This window comes from Drosophila bipectinata, chromosome 3R (assembly GCF_030179905.1).
Source record: "Drosophila bipectinata strain 14024-0381.07 chromosome 3R, DbipHiC1v2, whole genome shotgun sequence".
Lineage (NCBI taxonomy): Eukaryota > Metazoa > Arthropoda > Insecta > Diptera > Drosophilidae > Drosophila > Drosophila bipectinata.
Window position 1 is genome coordinate 7103819 of NC_091739.1, and position 19182 is coordinate 7123000.

Here is a 19182-nt window from a genome sequence, read left to right on the forward strand (position 1 = left end):
ATAAATATTAGGGGAACAGGTGCCATCCATCAATGTGAGGGAATGTCCATTTCCCCCATTTCAGCCAGACTTCTTTCCTTATCAACTGATAGTTTCCTATATCTACTCCTATACCAGTTGGCATTAAAAATCAATTACTAGATAATTACGAAGTGGTTGCCTTATTACAAGAAACTGCATATATGAAACATTATAATGGTGCCTTGAATTAAACTTAATAAATATTTTTTAAACATAAAACCCCGAATTACAATAAAATTTTTGTATAATCTCTCTTGGAGGATATAAAAGTGATTTTAAAATTAAAATGTTTAATTTTTACTCATTTCAGCCTATATACAAATTAATAAAACCCTAAAACTATGCTACAACAATGCATACGATTTTATTTATAATATATCCCCAAAAGGCGTAATTTTTATTAAAACCTGTCATATCAACTTAAAAGCTTATTATATTAATAATCAAAATAAGAAATAAAACAAATTGGCTGTTCTCTTCTTTGCTGCATATTTATTATAATTAGTATAAGTATTTATTTATAACAATCAATATCAAATTATTGCTTTTGAAACCGTTTTTGAGAATACTAGGCACAACTCAGGTGAGGAATACTTTAAAAACACTTGGAATACAAAAAAATGTGGGAAGAGCACCACAATACTGACAAAATCCAAAAAAATAAACAAAAAAACAAAAACATTTAACAAATAATCGGGGGGAAAACAAAGTTCGCTGATAATTGTACATAGTTTGAGCACATAGAGAAGGATTTACTCCTCATCCTCGCCATCCAGGATGGCCTTGAAGCTGAAGGGCTGGAAGGGGTAGCCCAGACCCTCGTAGAACTTGCTCATGAACTCCACCCAGTGCAGACGCAGGGTGTGAAGGAAGGCAGACAAACCCTCCATCAGGACAAGGATGGCCAGGGTGAACAGGCACCAGGCGCCAAAGATGAGGAACAGGCCGATGGCACCGCCCACACCAGACATCTTCAGACCCAGGGACAGCACCATGTTCCACAACACCTCGGAAAGCTCTGCAAAAAGTAGAAATAAATTAAATCCAGAAAAAAGATACTGGCTCTGGCAGAAACTTACGAGCATGGGCCAAAGACAGAGCCCAGAGACGCAGGTACGAGGCAGTGTGAGAGATGGTACTGAGCACGTATTCGATGGTGTGGATGGCCTGGTGGATGTAGATTTCGCTCATGGGCTCATCGTCATGGCCATGGGCGCCACCGCCAGCACTCTCCTCGTTTCCGGAGAACCCAGTGGGCAACGGGGTCTCGCCTTCAGCCAACTCCATGTTGCCAGTCAACTGACCATTGTGGTTGGCCTGTGGGAAAATGAAGACTTACTAACAACCAATTACATATTTCTACAACACACTTACGTGAGCTTTGTTCTTTCGTGTGAATTTGATGTAGAGAGGCTTGCCCAACAGCATCCAGGGGATGCAGCACAGACCGATGAGGACAAAGACCTTCTGCAGGTCGGGCTGGGCCTCGAACATGAACTCATTGCATCCCTTGGGGGGAGGAGTGTTCTTGAACAGCATCATGTTGATGAACATGATCAGCACGGAAGGAGCGCAGCCGGGGGTCTCGGGCTGGAAGCTAGTCTTGGCATTGTAGCTGACCCACTTGAAGAACCTAAACAATCAAGCAAAAAAACGGATTAAATATAAACGAAATCTATGTTATTTCAACTCTAGTACTTACATCATGAAGACCATGTACCCGAAGAGCAGCAACAGAAACAGAATCTGGGGCACAAACTCCAGGAAGATGGAGGCCGGGCGCTTGAAGTGGGTGAAGTTAACCACCGACATGCACACACCGAAGACCATATGCAGCACTCCGAAAATGATGGAGAGCTTCATCTTGAAGCTGTTGAGGAAGATGATCTTGTTGTCAGCCAACTGCCACACGGGATCGAGTCCGAACGGATACACGCCTTGGGCAGAGGAGTTGGGTGGAAGCTGCAGAGATGGGTTATGCAGAACGGTGGAGTTGTCGTAGTTGATAAACCATCGTGATCCAAATACGTTCATCGACTTGGAGAAGATGTCGTTGTAGACGAATCCAGTATAGCAAGCAAACAGACCCATGAGCAAAATGATGTAACGACCGCCGAAGAAGATGTTCCAGATCTCACCACCGTTGCGGATGCGAGCCAGTTTCTTTTCGCTGAGCACCATCCAGGCACCGAACAGGACCAGGATCAGGCCGTGGCCCAAATCGCCGAACATCACAGCGAACAAGAAGGGGAAGGTGATGCAAGTGTACAGTGCGGGATTGCACTCCCTGTAGGAGGCCACACCATAAGCATCAATCAGGTTCTGGAAGCCACGAGTAAATTTGTTGGTCCTGTTGAAGGTCGGTGGCTGCTCGTTGGTATCGATCACGTTCAGGAACGAGGGAATGGTGCTGCCCACGGCGGCGGATCCGTCCGACAGAGCCTTCTGCACAACAGGCAGATCCTTGGTTGGCACCCAGCATTCGCCGATCAGGCACTTCTTGGTCACGTCCATGTTGAACAGATTGAGCGTGTGGTAGATGGCCTTCATTTTCTTGACCATGATCGACCACGACGGCAGGTTCTTGGACACGGTGGCCAGAACACGGCTACGATGATCCTCAGTCTGGCTGAGCACCAGCTTCAGATCTTCCAAGCGAGTGCGGACATTGCGCACCATCTCCTCACGCTCGTTGTGCGAGCTGGGACAAGGGTACAGGGAGGCGTGGAATCCAGTGCACACCTTCTTGATGCGGTTCTTCAGCTGCTCGCCCTGGAAAAAGGCCACGAAGACGGTCTTGTAGATGGGGTGACCAGTGGCTGGATCATTCAGGGGCTCATCCAGATCGGAGCGCTTCAGGAAGACGTTGCCCCTAGAGATACGCCACAACATGCGCTCAAAGGCGAAGACACGCTCCCGGTTGATCACACCAGCCACGAATCCCAGGCGACCACGGTGTTGGGCGGTGGCCTCATCTACTCCGCCGGCACGGTTGGTGGAGTCCAGGTTAAGCACCTCCTGGTCAGAGAAGAAGCCCTGGGTGTTCTCCAGAACCTTGCGCAGCTCGGTGAGCTCCAAGTAGTTGGACTTCATGTTGACCTCGTTCTGAGCCAACTCAATCATCTCCGACTCGGTCTTCTCGAGGTGGGCCTCCAGATCGATGATCTCACGTGGATTGGGGGCACGGGGAATGTCATCCTGGATGTCGGGCAACACAATGCCGTCCTTCTTGATCTCCGTCTCGATGTACCGGATCTTCCTCTCCAGTTCATCGCAGCGCCTCACTTCGGTCACGAACTTCCTCTGGAAGGCGTTCACGTTGACATTCAACTAGAGGTTAGAAATAATATGAATTATTTTGTGTCTTTTTCAAAGATGTAATCCTTGCTTACGTCGCGGAACTGCACACAGCCGGTTTCACCCAGCTCCGAGACGGAGGTGTATGCGGCCTCCGGCTGAATGAACATTTGGCACAGGGCCATTTCCTCACTTCGGAACATGTCCCCCATCTTGGCGACTGTTTACGTTCCCTGTGGATGAAACAAACATAAGGTGGAAAGAATGGGTTAGTTTCAACATTTCGCATTCCGCAGACTAGCAATTAAAATAAAGAATAGCTAGCCACCATGATTTGTTTTCGGCGTGGTCCTCGAAAAAATAAACAACAACGTAGAATTTAGGTATCATACACTTGATGTTACCATTTAATTTTCTCCAAAATATGTGAATCTTCAAGGAAATTTTTTTTATTTTTTAAAATTAGACACAAAAGAAATAATTAAATACCTCTGATATAATATAATTTCTTTTAGTGCACATAAAAGCGTCTTCACTCCCAATAAAAGCATATATGTATGTATATTTATCTACAAAATTCTCTGGCTGGCTTTTCTAGCCATTTAATTTATTTGTCTTTCATTTGTTTTTCTTTGGTGTGGAAAGACAATCACTCTATTTTCAGTTCCATATGGTGCTCGAAATTGGCAGAAGCTCATCATTTGGTAGGTTTTCCGCCTAGATGGAGAGTTCTACCAAAAAATTCAATAAAAGCCACTGCTCAATACACTTTGGGTTCTCAGGTCACGTTCATAACGAATTTAACAGCAACAGCACGTAACTTCGATTTGATCGTTAAAAAAATATATACATTTTTAGTTACTATTCGAATATCTGAATCTAAACCAGTAATAAAATATGCTTTGGGTTTTCTAATTTTTTAGATTACTTAATCATACTTGTGATTGTACAAATACATTATTAGCTAAAGCCTACGTCATACAAGAACTTTTTTGTTGCTGACCACAAAATCACTCATAAAGGAAATGAAAAATTTTTTTCAACAAAAAAAATGGTTGGGATTTATACACTTCGTTCCGAGATTTTTTCAAGTTTCATATTTGCTGATATAGAGGCAGCTGCTCTAAAAATGTCCCTCTCACTGTTTACTTTATGTCGCAATCGTGAGTTATTTGCTTAAGCTATCTAAAAATTCCCTGCAATATTATTTACAGCTCAAGAAAACACTTCTTATCGCCTTTTCGCCTTATGATGCACTCTTCCAAGTTCCAAGTAAAACTCACAAAAAATATTACAGCCAAAACATATGCGGGCATATAGAAAAAACATACAAGGGTCGAATAATGGCTGAACAAATGTACTGATAATTAACTCTTTATCGAAAAGTACCAGGCCGTGTGCAAATGGAGTTGACTACTCCCAAAATCGGTGGAACTGTGATAATGTAAGCAATTACTGTCTTTGATTTAATTAGGTCGCCACTCTGAAGTGACGCACTCGTGTAGGGGGTGGGGCAGGTCCTGGGCAGGGCATTGGTCTGGGGTCTGGTCTGCACTCGAAGACCATTTTGCCCAGAATGTTCACAGTCAACGACATGACGACGTCAGCCTCGCACATTATCGAACTTTAATGGGTCCCTGGTCCCCATTATGGTTCCCGTACCCCCTTTCAGTCAGGAGCTTTTGCTTTTTCGCTTTAGATATAAAACGTATGATGTGTTATATGTACTACATAATATCACATATATAATATATATGTATATGTTTGTACACAGACAACATGCACTGAAAAAATTGTATAATAATTTTAATAACAACTAATTTTACTATATCTCAAGCAATACTTTTCAATAAATTTAAACAAAGTACATTTAGTACAAATATCTAATAGTATGCATTTGTGCTCACTTCTCAGTGTAGGGACTTTCAAGTCATTTGTAAAACAGCATTAAAATAACAAACGATGGCCCCAGACAATTGGCCAAGAGCCAAATGGAAGAGGACGTCATAGATGGCCAACGAAATACCCCAGCCATTGTTGCCTGCTTTTAGATTCATCAATCACATGGGCCAACATTTGCAGTAGCTAATGTCGGATTTGAACAGGGGATTCGCGTTTCCCCCATGGCATGGACGGTATCAAGTTCTCCGGGGAATGCGATCCACTTGATGCGCCCTATCGCCTGTTGCTTCCCTTGCCGGCTCATATCTTGTGAACTGTGCTAGCCTTTTCAGTTTTTTTTTCGCTTACTTTGGCACTTTTATCAGTCCAACAAATAAGTGGAATGGAGCTTTGTTGTTCTTCTCTCGCGTTTTATGAGCAAGAGCCAATAGCTGGGGTGTCGCCAGAACGCTAATTATAGCAGAGTCATGAAATTCGCAGCCTTAATTGCTCTTACTATTAATTACGTACATATATGGGGCCATTTGCGGGTCATTAAAGATGATTTTCGAGTGTGAGCTGGCCCAGTGTTTCTACATTCATATTTTTATCGGCTTATTAGCAGACTATTGGCGTGTGGCTAAAACAGAAGCGTTGGGAAAACACCTTCATTATGGACGGGTTTCCAATAAAATGCGGCTATTGCCAATAACTACTAGACCCTATATACGTTGAAGGCTATTAGAACTGTAAGCCATTTTGAAGAGTTATCAATGCAAACAGACCAAAATAAATGGCTTGTAGTTTTAATTGAATCAACGATAGATTAAGGTTTTAATAAAATGCCGGTCCTTTGAAGTCTTTATCGCCTTCCAAGGCGGAAATTTGCTTAGCCCGGACACGAACCAATACAGTCACCGCTAAATGATATGCGGGCAGGTGTTAATATATAAGTATATACTGCCTGTACATCCATATATACAGCTTGAACATTCCACAAACAATGCAATTGGGTATAGACTAAATTCCCAGACTAGCAGAGCACTTCATTGTAAATATTTATTTACTTCTGATTCAGTTTGTAATTGAAATTTTATAAACATTCACGGTAGCCAGAACTTAGCCAGACGATTGTATTTCAAAACCAGTTAACTGAAAGCAGGTAACTCAGATGTAACTCGCCTGTTGGACTGCTTTTTGATGATTCGACGAGGGCACTTTCGTTTTAATAAATTCAACAGAAATTAAACGAATGAATATCCAATTGCCCAGCACAACACGCACTGCTCGAACACGAAAAAAACACTGAAACTGAGTGGCCGAAAACAAAAATTGAAATAAAATTGAGGCGGCGGTGGCGATAGCGCAGCTGAATCAACCGATGTGAGCTAACTGTAAACCAGTTCAACTTCAAAACAACAACTAAGCGCTAAGCAACGTTGCCAATGCCGTTTGCTCCACCCTGCTCTCCCGCCTCCACCCCCTGTTGGCTGGTCATTTTCGTGAGTGGACTCGGGTGTGCGTTTGTATGTGTGGGTGTAGGCCACCGCTATATACAGTCTAGCTTCCATAAGCTTACTCAGTATGGGTTGAATATATATGAATCTTTTCAATACTCTACTAATTTAACGATTTTGAAATTCATCTTTAGAGATCGCTTTTCATATTAAAGCATACTTTCGAGCAGCTTAGATACATTTCCATCTCAAAAATCTATCTGATCATCTGGTCACCCATCTCTGATAATCTCTAAATTTTATAGTCTCAACAAAAATATATAATTTAATTTAAAAAAAAAGTCGAATATTATTAGTAAAACACACTTAACCACGTCTAACTGTAGCTTATATGCTACGATTGTTATTAGTGTTGCTCCTGGCTGACACACGCGAATTGTGGGTGAGCCTTAATCACATTTAATCGAAGTGAGAGAGGCAGAGGATGGGGAGACGTACAGTCAGAAAGAGAACGTTGACATTGACAACCCCCTTTTTGGGGGAGCGGCCCACGCCCATGTGCGGGTAGGCTAATATCGCTACGAAGTTTCGTCAACTTTTTCGCTCTGTTTTGTTTGTTTCTCTCACTGAGCTTCCCTCTCGCTGCTATTTGTTTTTAATTCGTTTACGAACTTCTACTTTATGTACCATGCCTTGTACTCAATTTTATGACAATTTCATTTTTTCCACTGCGGGTAATTAAGAACCTCGCCAATGTATATAAAATCACTATGTACTGTGCGTATGTACATACATCATTGGGACACATATGGTGGCGATCGCACGGCTCAAGGCGGTAGAAATATATACATATTTACATACATACATATGTACCATATACATATGTACCAGATGTACCATATACAACAGACCCTCACTCATCGTTTATTAACGCAAATTGTCGATTGATTTTCTAAAACTCAGTACCTCGAGCTTTAAAAGCCCTTTTCAGGCAAGTTAATTATCCCTAGAATATCCATCGAAACAACCTACAATGTTATAACTTTTGAGAAAAGCTTTGCTCTTCCTGAAACCTGATAACCTGAACCCCATCCTGGGATCTCAATGGAAAACTTTATTCAATATTAACTGCAGTGATTGAAAGGCAATGCCTGATTATTGCCTAAAGGCTGGCACTGGAGTTACGTAACTGGAGATCACGGCTCGAGTGCAGGGGTATTATAAATTAATACCCTAGACGGCGACCACTTGTGAACGAAATACTATATACTCCAGATCAGGGATTTCTAGATTTCTCGACCCGTTCAGATTTTCCATTCATAAACGGTGCCCGCTGCTTTGGCTAATCAGCAAAAGTTGATTGATCGGTGGAAGTACTAAAGAAAATTTATAGAGCAATCCATAAATCATAATCGACTGGAATTTATTGGCTGCTATTTGCAGCTACTTGAGGTACTCAAGTCCAGCTTTATTATTCTTGGGTGCGCTGTTTCTGTTTCCTCTCCAGAAGAAAATAAAAAGATTTTCCAGGCAGCTGCAGAGGAGCCTCGCTCGAAAAGATCACATGATACCTGATGATTGCATAAAACTCGAAAACTCGCGACTCTGTAAGAGAGCGCGACTCACAGATACTCGCAACACTCATACTGACTCACCCCGCTACTGACATTGGGTGCGTATCTGAGAGATACCCGCGGTTTCAGCTAGAGATAGAGCTACTGTAGCACAAGTACGAGTATCTGAGTATCTCGCGCTCTGACTTTAGCTGTGACTTTTGGCAGGTGGGAGCGGTGTTTGCAAAGTGGGTCCCATGACAGGTGAATCGCCCCCCATGACCCTCCCCTCAGTAGTCGCTGTCATTAGCCAGATATCACGTGCCGTAAGTGCAGTCAATGTTTTTTGTCTGGAAATTCTGGTCCACTCCCTAGCTTTTAAAGCACGTGTTTGAATTACAATTTTGTTGGCCAGAAACTAGACGACACACTTTTTTCGATACAAGACGGACTGCCTTGAACCCGCTCTGGCCGGATTATTTGGTCAATTCGCTTACCTTCTCAGCTCCGAAAACGCTTTTTAATGTCAGAGACACCAGATTCGATTCCCGCGAACGATAAATTTAGAACTTGTTTGTTGCCGAGCGAGAGTATCTGTATCCGTGACTGCTGTATTTGTATCTCAAGCGGAGAACACGTCTGCCCGCCGCAAGCGATCGTCTGCGTTTAAATTTGGCACTGGCTGCGGCGATCCGAGTTCCCCAAAGATGTAGTGCCTGTAGTCCGTATCGTCGACTCACCACTCTCTCGGTTCTCTCGGGAAACGGGCATGCTAACTATGTATGATCAGGGCTGTTATCAGGCATTAGAAATCGAAAAATACTCGTACTAAAGTCGAAATCCTCGAGTGGAACAAATGTTCAAATGTCCGCATTGCGTAGCCACCCTCCTCGATGCCTCCCTGCGATCAAAGGCACTATCAATTTAAATTAATAACGCTTCAACCAAGTAATTCCCTGGTCTAGATAAGACAAGTTGATATTGACAGTTGTTTGTTTTGGTTTTGTCAGCATAATAAATCGAACCTTTTGTCGAATCGGGCCTAGCAACTTGGCTAAGGTGAAGAAGGACACTAGCCAGACTAAATCGATCTATCTCGGAAATAAATAGGAATTGATAAAAATAAACGTTCCCTATTTCTATTTCTGTATATCTTTCCACTCGAGACTGTCTTTGCTTTCAATAACAATTGATCATTTCCTTCCCATTATACATTTCACTTTCTTACTAATCTTGTAAGGAATCTTGTTTAAAATTTAATTTTATTTGTATTTAAAAAAAAAACATAACTCAAAGATATACAATTTTTTAAATTTGATTAAATATTTAAAAATTTATGTTCTCTTAAATTTGAGTTTATTATTAAGCTTACGTTTTGAAAAAAACACTTCAGCTATGCTTCTCCGAACTGTAGTATGCTTAATCTTCTCCGATATTACAGTTATTAGGATGTCTAAGATGTAGTACATTTTAAAAATTAATTAAAATTTAAATAAAAATCAACAGGTGCCATTCACAACGAAAGAGGATGACGCGTTAGCCTTTCCCCTACATTAGTAACTACGGTCACACCTTACCTTTGTTTTGATCATTATATTCACTAATTTTTTCGCACTTTTAAAACGCATTTAACTTAGTCCAAAATTATCGGAAAGGATGTCCAATGCCGGCTACAGCCAGCTGCCTAGCGGCAGTGGCGACCACGAGCGACGACAGGCTCAGCTGGTGGCCAACACCTATGACGTGCTCCAACGAACAGGCGAGAGTATCCAACGTTCCAACCAGATTGCCATCGAAACGGAGAATATGGGGGCGGAGGTAGGTTCGAGGAAGCTGCCAAGCTTATAAACTTTAAATAATCCTTGCTCTCCTTAGGTTCTAGGCGAGCTGGGAGAGCAGCGAGAGTCTCTATTGCGCACCACGCGCCGATTGGAGGATGCCAACGAGGATCTTTCCAAGTCTCGAGCCATCATTCGGAAGCTGAGTCGGGAAGTGCTTTATAATAAGATCATTCTAATACTCATTATCGTGCTGGAAGTGGGCATCCTTATCGGGCTCCTGGTGCTTAAGTTCGCGCACCTGTAGAAGCTCTGTATTCTCTGGTTATTATATTCCAAAGACACGGCGGATTGTGGTCGTATTTAAATCGTTATAGCTTGTATCCATTTGCCTTAACTGTAAGCTACTGTATATTTGATTTGTTAAGAAAATGTAATTAAAATAATATATCTATAGGTTTTTGCTTTGATTCACTTAACTCCAAAAAAAACAAACATAATTTATGATATACCCAGCTATAAAACGGGCTATTGATTATGTTTATTCAATGTTTGGTATAACGTCAATGCCTTAGACACCTAAAATATGTATTTGATAATAAAACACAGATAAAATTGGAACTGGAAGTCCTCATTCGCATCCCCCGTACCCCACCGATTCCAATCCCAACCCCCATGTATATGCTATAACAGTGATAGTGTGTAGTACATGCAGCACGTGAAATGCCACGACTATTTGGCAAAAGCAACGATAATTACACTCATAGGGCGACATATAGATTCTAAAACATCTTGAATAGTGTCTGCATAATACTTGATACTTGATCTATAATAAACGGCTACACATAAGTACGAGCATCCCTGCAGAATGGTCGTTTCGAGATACAAGACATGTTGCGGAGCACGGCTCCTGCTCCTCCTTTGTCCCTATTTTTCATTTAAAGCAGCTCACTGCTTCAGCCACCTTCAATTGTCCTTCGGCAGGACGATGGACCAGCCAAAGACGCGACGATCGAAGCCGCAGGAGAAAAGGTCGCAATCCAACAAAGGTTCTTCCGCCCAGGCCACCGACGACACCATGCGCCGGTGGCCCTGCCGACTGGTTCTTGGTAACCTGGCCACACGTTGGCCATTCAAATCAAAGAGACGAATTTGTCGATTGTCATGTGGGATGGCAATTATTCCTCCAGTGGAGACGGCTAATCGATTGACTGAGGAATCCGTGCGAATTGTGGCGAGGGCGGAGCGCATGTTGCGCAGTTCCCATACTTTAATAGTCCGATCATCCGACCCGGACACAACCTTGTCGTCCCTGGCGAAAACACTCGACGTGACCGTTTCTGTGTGGCCCTGAAAGACAGACACTGCAGGAATGGCCTCGCGGAAATCCCACAGACGGAACGTGGTGTCCCTAGATGCAGTAACGACTAGTCGCTGTGTGGGATGGGCCGAAACGTGAGTTAATTCATGGTCATGGCCAGTAAGTGGCTGAAGCGGCTGTCCAGTCTCCACGTCCCAAAGAATGGCTGTCCTATCCCAGCTGCCTGTGATGATCTGATCCATAGAGGAAAGCCAGTCGGCTGCCACAACCACAGAAAGGTGACCACCTGGGCCAGTGAATTCGCAAAGCGGTGTGCGAAGGGTGTCCACGCGATCACGGTCTTCAACCTGTTCGTCGCTATCGTCTAACTCCTCCTCGGATGAGTGCCCCTTTCTGAATGATTGATTTATCCAGTTAAAGATTTGTTAATAGAGATTTTCTAGATTACTTACTTGGGCACCTCCCAATTAACGGCCGCTTGCCAGATGTGAGCAGTGCCATCTCCACTCCCGGTAAGCACAAGATCCCGTTGCTGGTGAAACTTTATAGAGTTGACAGATCCTGCGTGCCCCTGATACTGTAGCAGGCACCTGGCACTTTCGACGCCCCATATGCACGCTGTATGATCAGCGGAGGCTGTGCCAATAATAGGCTGACCTGCCTTGGCGGCCACCTGCCAGATTCCGTCCTTATGACCTGCAAACTCTCGCACCACCGTGCTGACCACCGTTGGGGCTTTGAAGCTGGAAACAATGCGACTGGTCTGTGCCTTGATCTTATTGCTGGCCTTAGCCTTACTGCCTCCGGTGGCGCTACTCAGCTTGGCCTTCAGAGTCTTGTGCGTGCTAGACGCAGCGGCAGCCAAGAAGCTGGCGCCTCCATCATCCGTTTGAATGGGTGGCGTCGCTAAGGCTGTGGACGATGGCTGAGTAGTGATTACTCCGCCGGCGGTGGATCGCTGCTCTTGCTGAGGTTCCTTTGCGTCCTTGTTGCTTGTGACATTGTCCAACTTTTCCTGCACTGTAATTATTGAATACTATAGAGTACGGACTACTTCAGGAATCAAAGGATACTTACAGCTTTGATTCTCCAGGTAAAGCTGCTCGAACTCCCGTTCAATCTGGGTGAAGAGGTAATGAAGGCGAGCCCGAAACGGTGCATCCTCGGGCACAGCAGTCACATCTTCCGTCAAGCTGGTCAATCGAGCAGCTCGGGATTTGGTTGCTTTCATCTTAAGATTCAGTTTTCCTTCTTTGTTTTGTGTATCTGGTAAGCGTTTCAAGCGGTCCAAGTTTTCCGCTTCCTGGGGTTTGTTGGGGTCCAAGGCAATCCAATTAGCGGGCACTGTTGAGGGTTTAGCCCTGTTATTGATCCATCTTCCACTGGCTGTGACGGATTTGTTGCTTTCGCTGGCTCTTAAAAATGTAACTGCTGCTGCACTTGGTTTTCGCAATGATAATAACTGTATGTGTGGGTGGAGGGGAGCAATGAAAAACAGCTGGCGGCGATGGGGGAGCTATCGATAAGTCCAGTTATCGCTCATTACACTAAAAAAAAATTTAAATATTGAACATTTTTTAAAATCATATATGCTGGTAAGTTTATAACATTGTAGGAAATCAAAATTAAAAATTTTAAGGAATCTTAAGCGTCTTACGTAGTTGTATTGTTTGGATTCTATTCAGATTTTATTTTTTAATGGAGTAGTATAGGTGCAAAAGGGTGGTATTTTCATCTTTATCATTTGTGAAATGAATCTTTTGTGTTATTTTACATTTTTAATTCGATTTACCATAAGTTTAATTAATGACCTTATATACTGACGAATATAATGGTTTTTTATTTATGTTAGCCAACACTGCATAGACCAGATGATTACAAAGGGAAATATGGGTCGCCGAATTGGAGTTTTCCAAACAAAGTTGGCCACCATTTTTGTGAAATCTTATCAGTTGAGGTTTAGCCGGTTACTCCGTTAGTTTTCCTGAGCGCAGCAAGTAACAATCTCACTCTCAAAAGCGTATTATTGCATATTGTCTGCACCGCTCGTTTTTCAACTTCGTCGAACCGGTTTAGAGTCTCGACTTTTCGGTGGCGATTCGGAGACGGATTGACTTCACATTACAGCTGACCAGAGCGCTGCATTCACGTCTTATAAGTGGCAACGAACTCACAAAGCGCTTATTTTATTTGAATAAAGAAATCCCTCGTATTACAATGAAAAACGTTTTGGATGTAATGTCGCTTCAGCAGCACGTGGAGTCGAACAAGGCACAGACCATCAAGCCCATCGATTATCGGTGAGCTAGGACCTTCAACTAAAGTAATCATAATTAGTAATTACCACCCTGTTCCAGTAAGCTCAACAAGCCTGGACTGGTCCCCCACTACATCTTTGAATGCGCCGCCAAACTTAAAATGAAACCTTTGACTGCAGCCTGTGCTGCCATTGTCTATCATCGCTTCTTCCGGGAGGTTAAGCCCAGTGACTACGATGAGTTCGTAAGTTTATTGAACTCTTGTCCTGATATAGTGCTGATCCTATAACTTTTACCCAGCTAATTGCTGCCTCGTCCTTGTACCTGGCTGGAAAAATCAAGGACGACGAAAGCGTCAAGATAAGAGATGTGATCAACGTGGCATATTGTACTTTAAACCGCGGCAGTACTCCACTGGATCTCAACGATGAGTACTGGTCTATGCGCGATGCTATTGTCCAAGCGGAGCTCCTAATAACCCGCACTTTGGGCTTTGATCTCAATATTGATCTGGCTCACAAGGTAAGAGGATAAAGTTTATTGTGAATATTATTCCACTATACTAATCCTAAAAAATCATTTTTAGTATCTCCTCTACTACATGAAAACCCTCCAAGACTGGGTTGGCGCCGAGGTTTGGAACTCTGTTCCTATCGCCAAGGCGGCTGCCTCCTATTTGCAAGACTTTCACCATAGCGCCAACATCCTCAAGTACAAACCCACCCATGTGGCCATCGGGTGCCTCTCGCTGGCCCTGCAAACCTACGGCGTTCAGGTCCCACTGACTGACGAATCCGATGAATCTTCCATGTGGTACAAACCATTGGTCAAGGACTTTACCCGCGAAAACCAATGGGAGATAATCGAGAATGTGATTGAGGTGTACAAAAATGAGGCATTCCTAAACGCCGCCTAATCTCCCTAAGAATTTCATTGCCATTCGAATTTATTTATTTCCCGTCTTTTCATTCACAAAATTTTATTTCCCTTCACATTGCATGCTCGAATTTCCATTGCCGCCCATAAAAATAAACATCAAGGATTGAAATGTGTAACGTCGGCGTTAGATCGGTGTAGGTGGCAACCCCGGGGGGGGGGGAGATGGCAACCGATCTGGGAGCCTTTTGGCGTAGTAGGACCGTAGCAAGGAGTTAGGCGTTTCCAATGTCCGGAGGTCTGGCAACCGGTGTAAAACCGTTATTGGAAGCTGGAAGCTAGAAGCAGGAATCCGAGCGGGTACAGCACTTTCTTTTGCATTTCTGGCGTGACCCAAAGAAGTTCATCCAAGAAGTTTTCTGGCGTGACCCAAAGAAGTTCAACGCACAAGCAAGGTGGAGAACAAGTACCTTCGAAAGGCACCAGCAGATCACAGCAGCAAAATAGAAGCGCAGCAGGAAGGCCTGGTACAAGGAGTACGAGGCAGTCGTGAGGAGAGACGGTGGAGTCGTGCGAGGTTCCCAGTGGAGCAGTCGACGGCGCATATTGAAACGGAGCGCGGCGCGAAACCGCCCACGAGGCGCGGCCGCGAAAGGACTGGGTTCCTACCGGAGAGCACGGTCGGAGCGGTCGCCGGAGGAGCTGGAGCTGATTGTGGTCCGGGGCGAGCGAGCCCGGGAGCCAGGCTCGGAGCGTTTGCGGCGATTTTAAGGAGCGCTCCGCCGCAAGAAAAAGGGGAGCGTAATCGATCCAACTGGTGGCCTCGTGGTGCCACAAAGAACTGTGCGGAGTTGGTGAGCGGAGAGTTCCGCTCCGAATAAAGATTTCGATTGGCTAATTAAGTGAAGATCTTTTTTGTGTGAACGGGTTAGCGAAAGCTTTCCCGAGATATTTCCTTTCCAGCTTCGAGCACGTGGAAGCGCTTCAACCAGCTCGTCGCGGACAAAGGGGTGAGTGAGTACGCGTAGTTTTACATAAAGCCAATCGAAGCGACGCGGAACATTCCGGTCGTCAAACTACCGCATCGTCCGATTCCCGGCCGATGGGGGTCCACCAAGTGGACGGTTGCCTTCGCCATAGACACCGCGAGTGATCCGATAAAGAGCCCGATCCTAAAATGTAACCAGGGCATAGCCGAACCGTTCTTATGTAATGCTAGCTCGCGGAAAAAGACGGCTGAGTCCATTGTAGAAAAGCGCGCAGATACGCCGCGAATCCACATACGCCAGGCGCAGTAAGCCTTTCACCACGAAGCGGTGCAGAAGAGCTGAGGGTGCAATTTTTATTTCATTATTCGGAGAGTAGAGAAAGATACATGAAGAGAGATACATGAAATGAAATATTATTCGTTAATTCCCTAATTTAAGCTAACTCTAAGATACATTACTTTGGAATACATCGCCCCCGCGCTAGTGATCCGTTAAAGAGCCCGATCCTAAAATGTAACCAGGGCATAGCCGAACCATAGTTAGCCGAACCATAGCATAGTTTAAGTTTTTCATTTTCAATCGTTTAACCTAGCATCTAGTTGGTAGATAAGTAAGCCAAGAAGGAAAATTGAATTTCTAGCAAAGTAAGGGGAAACAGGGATGGGGAAAAAGTGAATGTATAAAATTACCTTAGCCTAATAAACATGAATTTTATAATGAGATAAAGGAAAAAATAATTCGCCTCGCTTAATTCGCCACCGCCTTGCCGCTGAACCACCCCCAACTTTTGCGTTCTCGAGGATCTTGAGGATCCAAATGAAATCTGTTTTGAGAGGACTATGTTTGGCCTTCGCAGTTCGAGAGGCCGTGCACGCAATCGATTAACGATAGAATTTATGATCTCCGAGGTAAGCATCAGGGAGAGAGAAAGGGCCCTATATGACCCACCCATTAGCCGACGAGGCCTAGCTGGCAACCGCGTGCAACCCTTTCTCTCAGCCGTTGATCCAAAGATGCCACCTCACAAGGTTGACTGTTCGTTACAGTAATAATTATCATAAATTTTTCTGGCGCCCAACTTAGTGGCCATGTTTTCAGTATGGCTAAACGCAGCCATGTTTTGCGTTCAATTCATTTCGGCTGGTTATAGTAGCATGGTAGTAACCAGACCAAAAGCCTCAGCAGCGGTGCGGGTACCGCATGGAATACTACACTTAGTGAAAGGGTAGACCACGGTGCCACAGCAGTCGCAGCAATAGTTTGGAGTAGCAGTTCAGTATCTCGCGTAGGATTTCAGGAGGGAAAGGACTAACCTGACCACGAGTTATGACTGGCGAGTTGTGACAAGAGCAAAGGGACGGGAGAACTGACGCTGCAGTCGCTTGGAGAGCAGGATCAGTCAGCAAACTGATGTCTGACCACGCCTGGAGATTGGCAGTTAGGACCCGTCGCCCCCTAGTAGAGAAGATGGACGCTTGGAATTCAGTCGTAGGAGCTACGAATGACCACGTCCTAAGAGATAGCGTAGGTGACTCGCGGTGCCTGGGAATAGCAGGGACGGGCGACGAAGAGGCGTAGAGGGGAGTTGCTCGAGCCACCTCCCGAACAGATCAGAATGAGGAGCAAAGCAGAAAGAAGAAGGACAAAAGGCAGCGTGTATTGGCGGTAGGCAAGTTAAACGATGGCGAAGTTTGGTTTCATATTAATAGTAATCAGAGTTTTGGTAGTCGAAGAGAGAGAACATCTGTTAGTGTATCTTCAGATTTAGAAAGTAAAATAGGAAAGGATGAATCCGGCAGAGGCAGAGAAGGGGGCAGCGACACCCATGAAGATGCCCATCTGCATGATATGCAACAAAGAAATGGCAACTGGCAGAGCCAGGACCAAGTGCGGGCACGAATTTCACAAGACATGTATAACAACACATGCCAGGTCGAAGTCGTCATGCCCGACGTGCAAGGTAGTGTGCTTTGAGAAAGTCCAAGCGGCAAGTGACACGACCGCTGCGAGTACGAGCCAGCAGACTCGCCGGCCAGACTCACCCTGCGGGACTAGCCAAGCAGGATCTCAGGCAGAATCTCTAGGAAGCACAGCGGAGCTGCAAGCATTGGTGTCCCAATCAGTGAGCGCCATGCAGGCGACGTTACTGGATCAGCTATCGGCACAGGTGGACAGACTATTCCACCAAAGGGAGCGTCCAGAAAGGGATGAAGAAGTTAGAGCTGGAGTCCACGAACAACCCAGTGGGATTTACGATAATGAAGGGGCGATTCAAGATCAAAGTTACAGTTTTAGGAACGGTACAAGGCAACAAGCAGAACAAAGCCTAGCGTACAGGCCAGATAAGGTGGGCCACATTATAAACAATTGGAAGATTCGGTTTAGCGGACATCCAGAGGGGATGACTGTCGATAATTTCATCTATCGGATAGAAGCATTGACCCACCAAACACTGGATAGTAATTTCTCAGCTCTGTGCGGCAATGCGAGCTTGCTGTTCGACGGTAAAGCGGGAGAATTTTACTGGCGTTTCCATAAGTTGAATAGAGGGATGAGATGGGGCGAGTTGTGCGACGCGCTTAGAAATCATTTCAGGGACAATAGAACGGATGAGGACATACGCGAAGCAATAAGAGACCGAAAACAACGCGAAAGAGAGGATTTCGATTCATTTTACGAGGCGGTAGAGCAGCTGATGGATGGGTTGAGTGTTCCCTTGAGCGAAGCCACCCTAGTAGAAATGGTTAGAAGGAATCTCAGGTCCGAGATCCGCCACGAGTTGCTGAATGTATCAATACGTTCGATAGGCCACTTACGAGAAGTTTGCAGGCGTCGTGAGCGATTTTTAGAGGAAGTGCGTCGAGATAGCAGCTCGTCAAAGCCAGGTTGGACAAAGAAGGCATATGGAGAAACCCAGAGACGGGAAGACAAAGGCTCGCATAGGGGCTATGCATCCGGCAAAGCGGTAGCGGAGTTAGGCAGTGATCTGGAATGGGAAGAGGCCCAAGAGTTCACGGACGAAGAAGCAGACGAAGTGGAGGCTGTGGCTCTCATCTGCTGGAATTGCAGGAAGGAGGGTCACAGGTATCACGACTGCGCGGGAAAGCGGAAAGTCTTCTGTTTTGGATGCGGGTCACCTAACGTGTATAAGCCATCTTGTCCGAAATGTCAAAAAAACGGGAAAGCGAATGCACCGGACCGTCCACCCCAGCGCATTCCGTTAAGCTCAAACAGGGACAAGTAGGAGAGAAGGACGAGGGCGACAACGAGCATCGCGAAGGAGAGCATAGTGAGGTTAAGGTAGAAGATAAGATTAGGTCTAGAAACACTAACAGGTTAAGGCAGTATTGGAATTCGTTAAGCCGAGAGTTCGTAAGAGAACGGGAGATTCAATCTACGGGCTAGAGGACATGCAGAGAAGGACAATAGGCACCTACCACGCCAAAGATTTTGAACAATAGTCTACGCCTCCGTGGTTTAGCTAAACAGGATCGTGTGAGACCCTGTTCTAGCTCTTGCGAAGGGGGCATTTTGTAACGTCGGCGTTAGATCGGTGTAGGTGGCAACCCCGGGGGGGGGGGAGATGGCAACCGATCTGGGAGCCTTTTGGCGTAGTAGGACCGTAGCAAGGAGTTAGGCGTTTCCAATGTCCGGAGGTCTGGCAACCGGTGTAAAACCGTTATTGGAAGCTGGAAGCTAGAAGCAGGAATCCGAGCGGGTACAGCACTTTCTTTTGCATTTCTGGCGTGAC

At 45.0% G+C, this 19182-nt stretch overlaps 4 protein-coding genes across 6 annotated transcripts; 2 read left to right on the forward strand and 2 right to left on the reverse strand.

Moving 5' to 3' along the window:
* Positions 1-493: 493 nt before the first annotated feature.
* Vha100-2 (V-type ATPase subunit a family protein Vha100-2) lies at positions 494-8882 on the reverse strand. Of its 2 annotated transcripts, none has more exons than XM_017246673.2 (6): positions 8707-8882; positions 3414-3551; positions 1724-3351; positions 1396-1654; positions 1101-1338; positions 494-1039 (listed from the first exon to the last, which is right to left on the reverse strand). In XM_017246673.2, exons 2-6 carry the CDS (start codon positions 3528-3530, stop codon positions 774-776), a joined length of 2508 nt encoding a protein of 835 aa, XP_017102162.2. In that variant the 5' UTR covers positions 3531-3551; positions 8707-8882; the 3' UTR covers positions 494-773. The 2 variants fall into 2 exon arrangements, with proteins under 2 accessions (XP_017102162.2, XP_017102163.2); XM_017246674.3 differs by lacking the exon at positions 8707-8882 and adding an exon at positions 6382-6566.
* An 886-nt stretch (positions 8883-9768) lies between these two features.
* Positions 9769-10608, forward strand: Vti1b (Vesicle transport through interaction with t-SNAREs 1b). 2 transcript variants are annotated; one of them, XR_011443102.1, is made up of 3 exons: positions 9769-10027; positions 10085-10386; positions 10445-10608. XR_011443102.1 is itself a non-coding variant. In XM_017246521.3 (2 exons), exons 1-2 carry the CDS (start codon positions 9866-9868, stop codon positions 10292-10294), a joined length of 372 nt encoding a protein of 123 aa, XP_017102010.2. In that variant the 5' UTR covers positions 9770-9865; the 3' UTR covers positions 10295-10423. The 2 variants fall into 2 exon arrangements, 1 of the variants encoding a protein (XP_017102010.2); XM_017246521.3 differs by lacking the exon at positions 10445-10608 and having other exon boundaries at positions 9770-10027; positions 10085-10423.
* On the reverse strand, positions 10488-12832 carry Wdr37 (WD repeat domain 37). The gene is made up of 3 exons (XM_017246514.3): positions 12386-12832; positions 11761-12328; positions 10488-11701 (listed from the first exon to the last, which is right to left on the reverse strand). The coding sequence occupies exons 1-3, from the start codon at positions 12537-12539 to the stop codon at positions 10954-10956; spliced, it is 1470 nt and encodes a 489-aa protein (XP_017102003.1). The 5' UTR covers positions 12540-12832; the 3' UTR covers positions 10488-10953.
* Positions 12833-13178: 346 nt separating this feature from the next.
* koko (cyclin Q) lies at positions 13179-14616 on the forward strand. Its single transcript, XM_017246518.3, has 4 exons — positions 13179-13608; positions 13666-13810; positions 13867-14088; positions 14153-14616. Exons 1-4 carry the CDS (start codon positions 13526-13528, stop codon positions 14480-14482), a joined length of 780 nt encoding a protein of 259 aa, XP_017102007.2. The 5' UTR covers positions 13179-13525; the 3' UTR covers positions 14483-14616.
* Positions 14617-19182: the final 4566 nt, after the last annotated feature.

Bases quoted from the DNA above. Each gene is read 5' to 3' on its own strand.
- Vha100-2 (XM_017246673.2), bottom strand. From the start codon at position 3,530: ATGGGGGACATGTTCCGAAGTGAGGAAATGGCCCTGTGCCAAATGTTC. The intron at 1,655-1,723 runs GTAAGTACTAGA...TTGATTGTTTAG, and splicing joins GGGTACATGGTCTTCATGAT to GTTCTTCAAGTGGGTCAGCT. The intron at 1,339-1,395 runs GTAAGTGTGTTG...ATTTTCCCACAG, and splicing joins CACGAAAGAACAAAGCTCAC to GCCAACCACAATGGTCAGTT.
- Vti1b (XM_017246521.3), top strand. From the start codon at position 9,866: ATGTCCAATGCCGGCTACAGCCAGCTGCCTAGCGGCAGTGGCGACCAC. The intron at 10,028-10,084 runs GTAGGTTCGAGG...TGCTCTCCTTAG, and splicing joins CGGAGAATATGGGGGCGGAG to GTTCTAGGCGAGCTGGGAGA.
- Wdr37 (XM_017246514.3), bottom strand. From the start codon at position 12,539: ATGAAAGCAACCAAATCCCGAGCTGCTCGATTGACCAGCTTGACGGAA. The intron at 12,329-12,385 runs GTAAGTATCCTT...CAATAATTACAG, and splicing joins TTACCTGGAGAATCAAAGCT to TGCAGGAAAAGTTGGACAAT. The intron at 11,702-11,760 runs GTAAGTAATCTA...TCAATCATTCAG, and splicing joins GTTAATTGGGAGGTGCCCAA to AAAGGGGCACTCATCCGAGG.
- koko (XM_017246518.3), top strand. From the start codon at position 13,526: ATGAAAAACGTTTTGGATGTAATGTCGCTTCAGCAGCACGTGGAGTCG. The intron at 13,811-13,866 runs GTAAGTTTATTG...ACTTTTACCCAG, and splicing joins CCAGTGACTACGATGAGTTC to CTAATTGCTGCCTCGTCCTT. The intron at 14,089-14,152 runs GTAAGAGGATAA...AATCATTTTTAG, and splicing joins ATATTGATCTGGCTCACAAG to TATCTCCTCTACTACATGAA.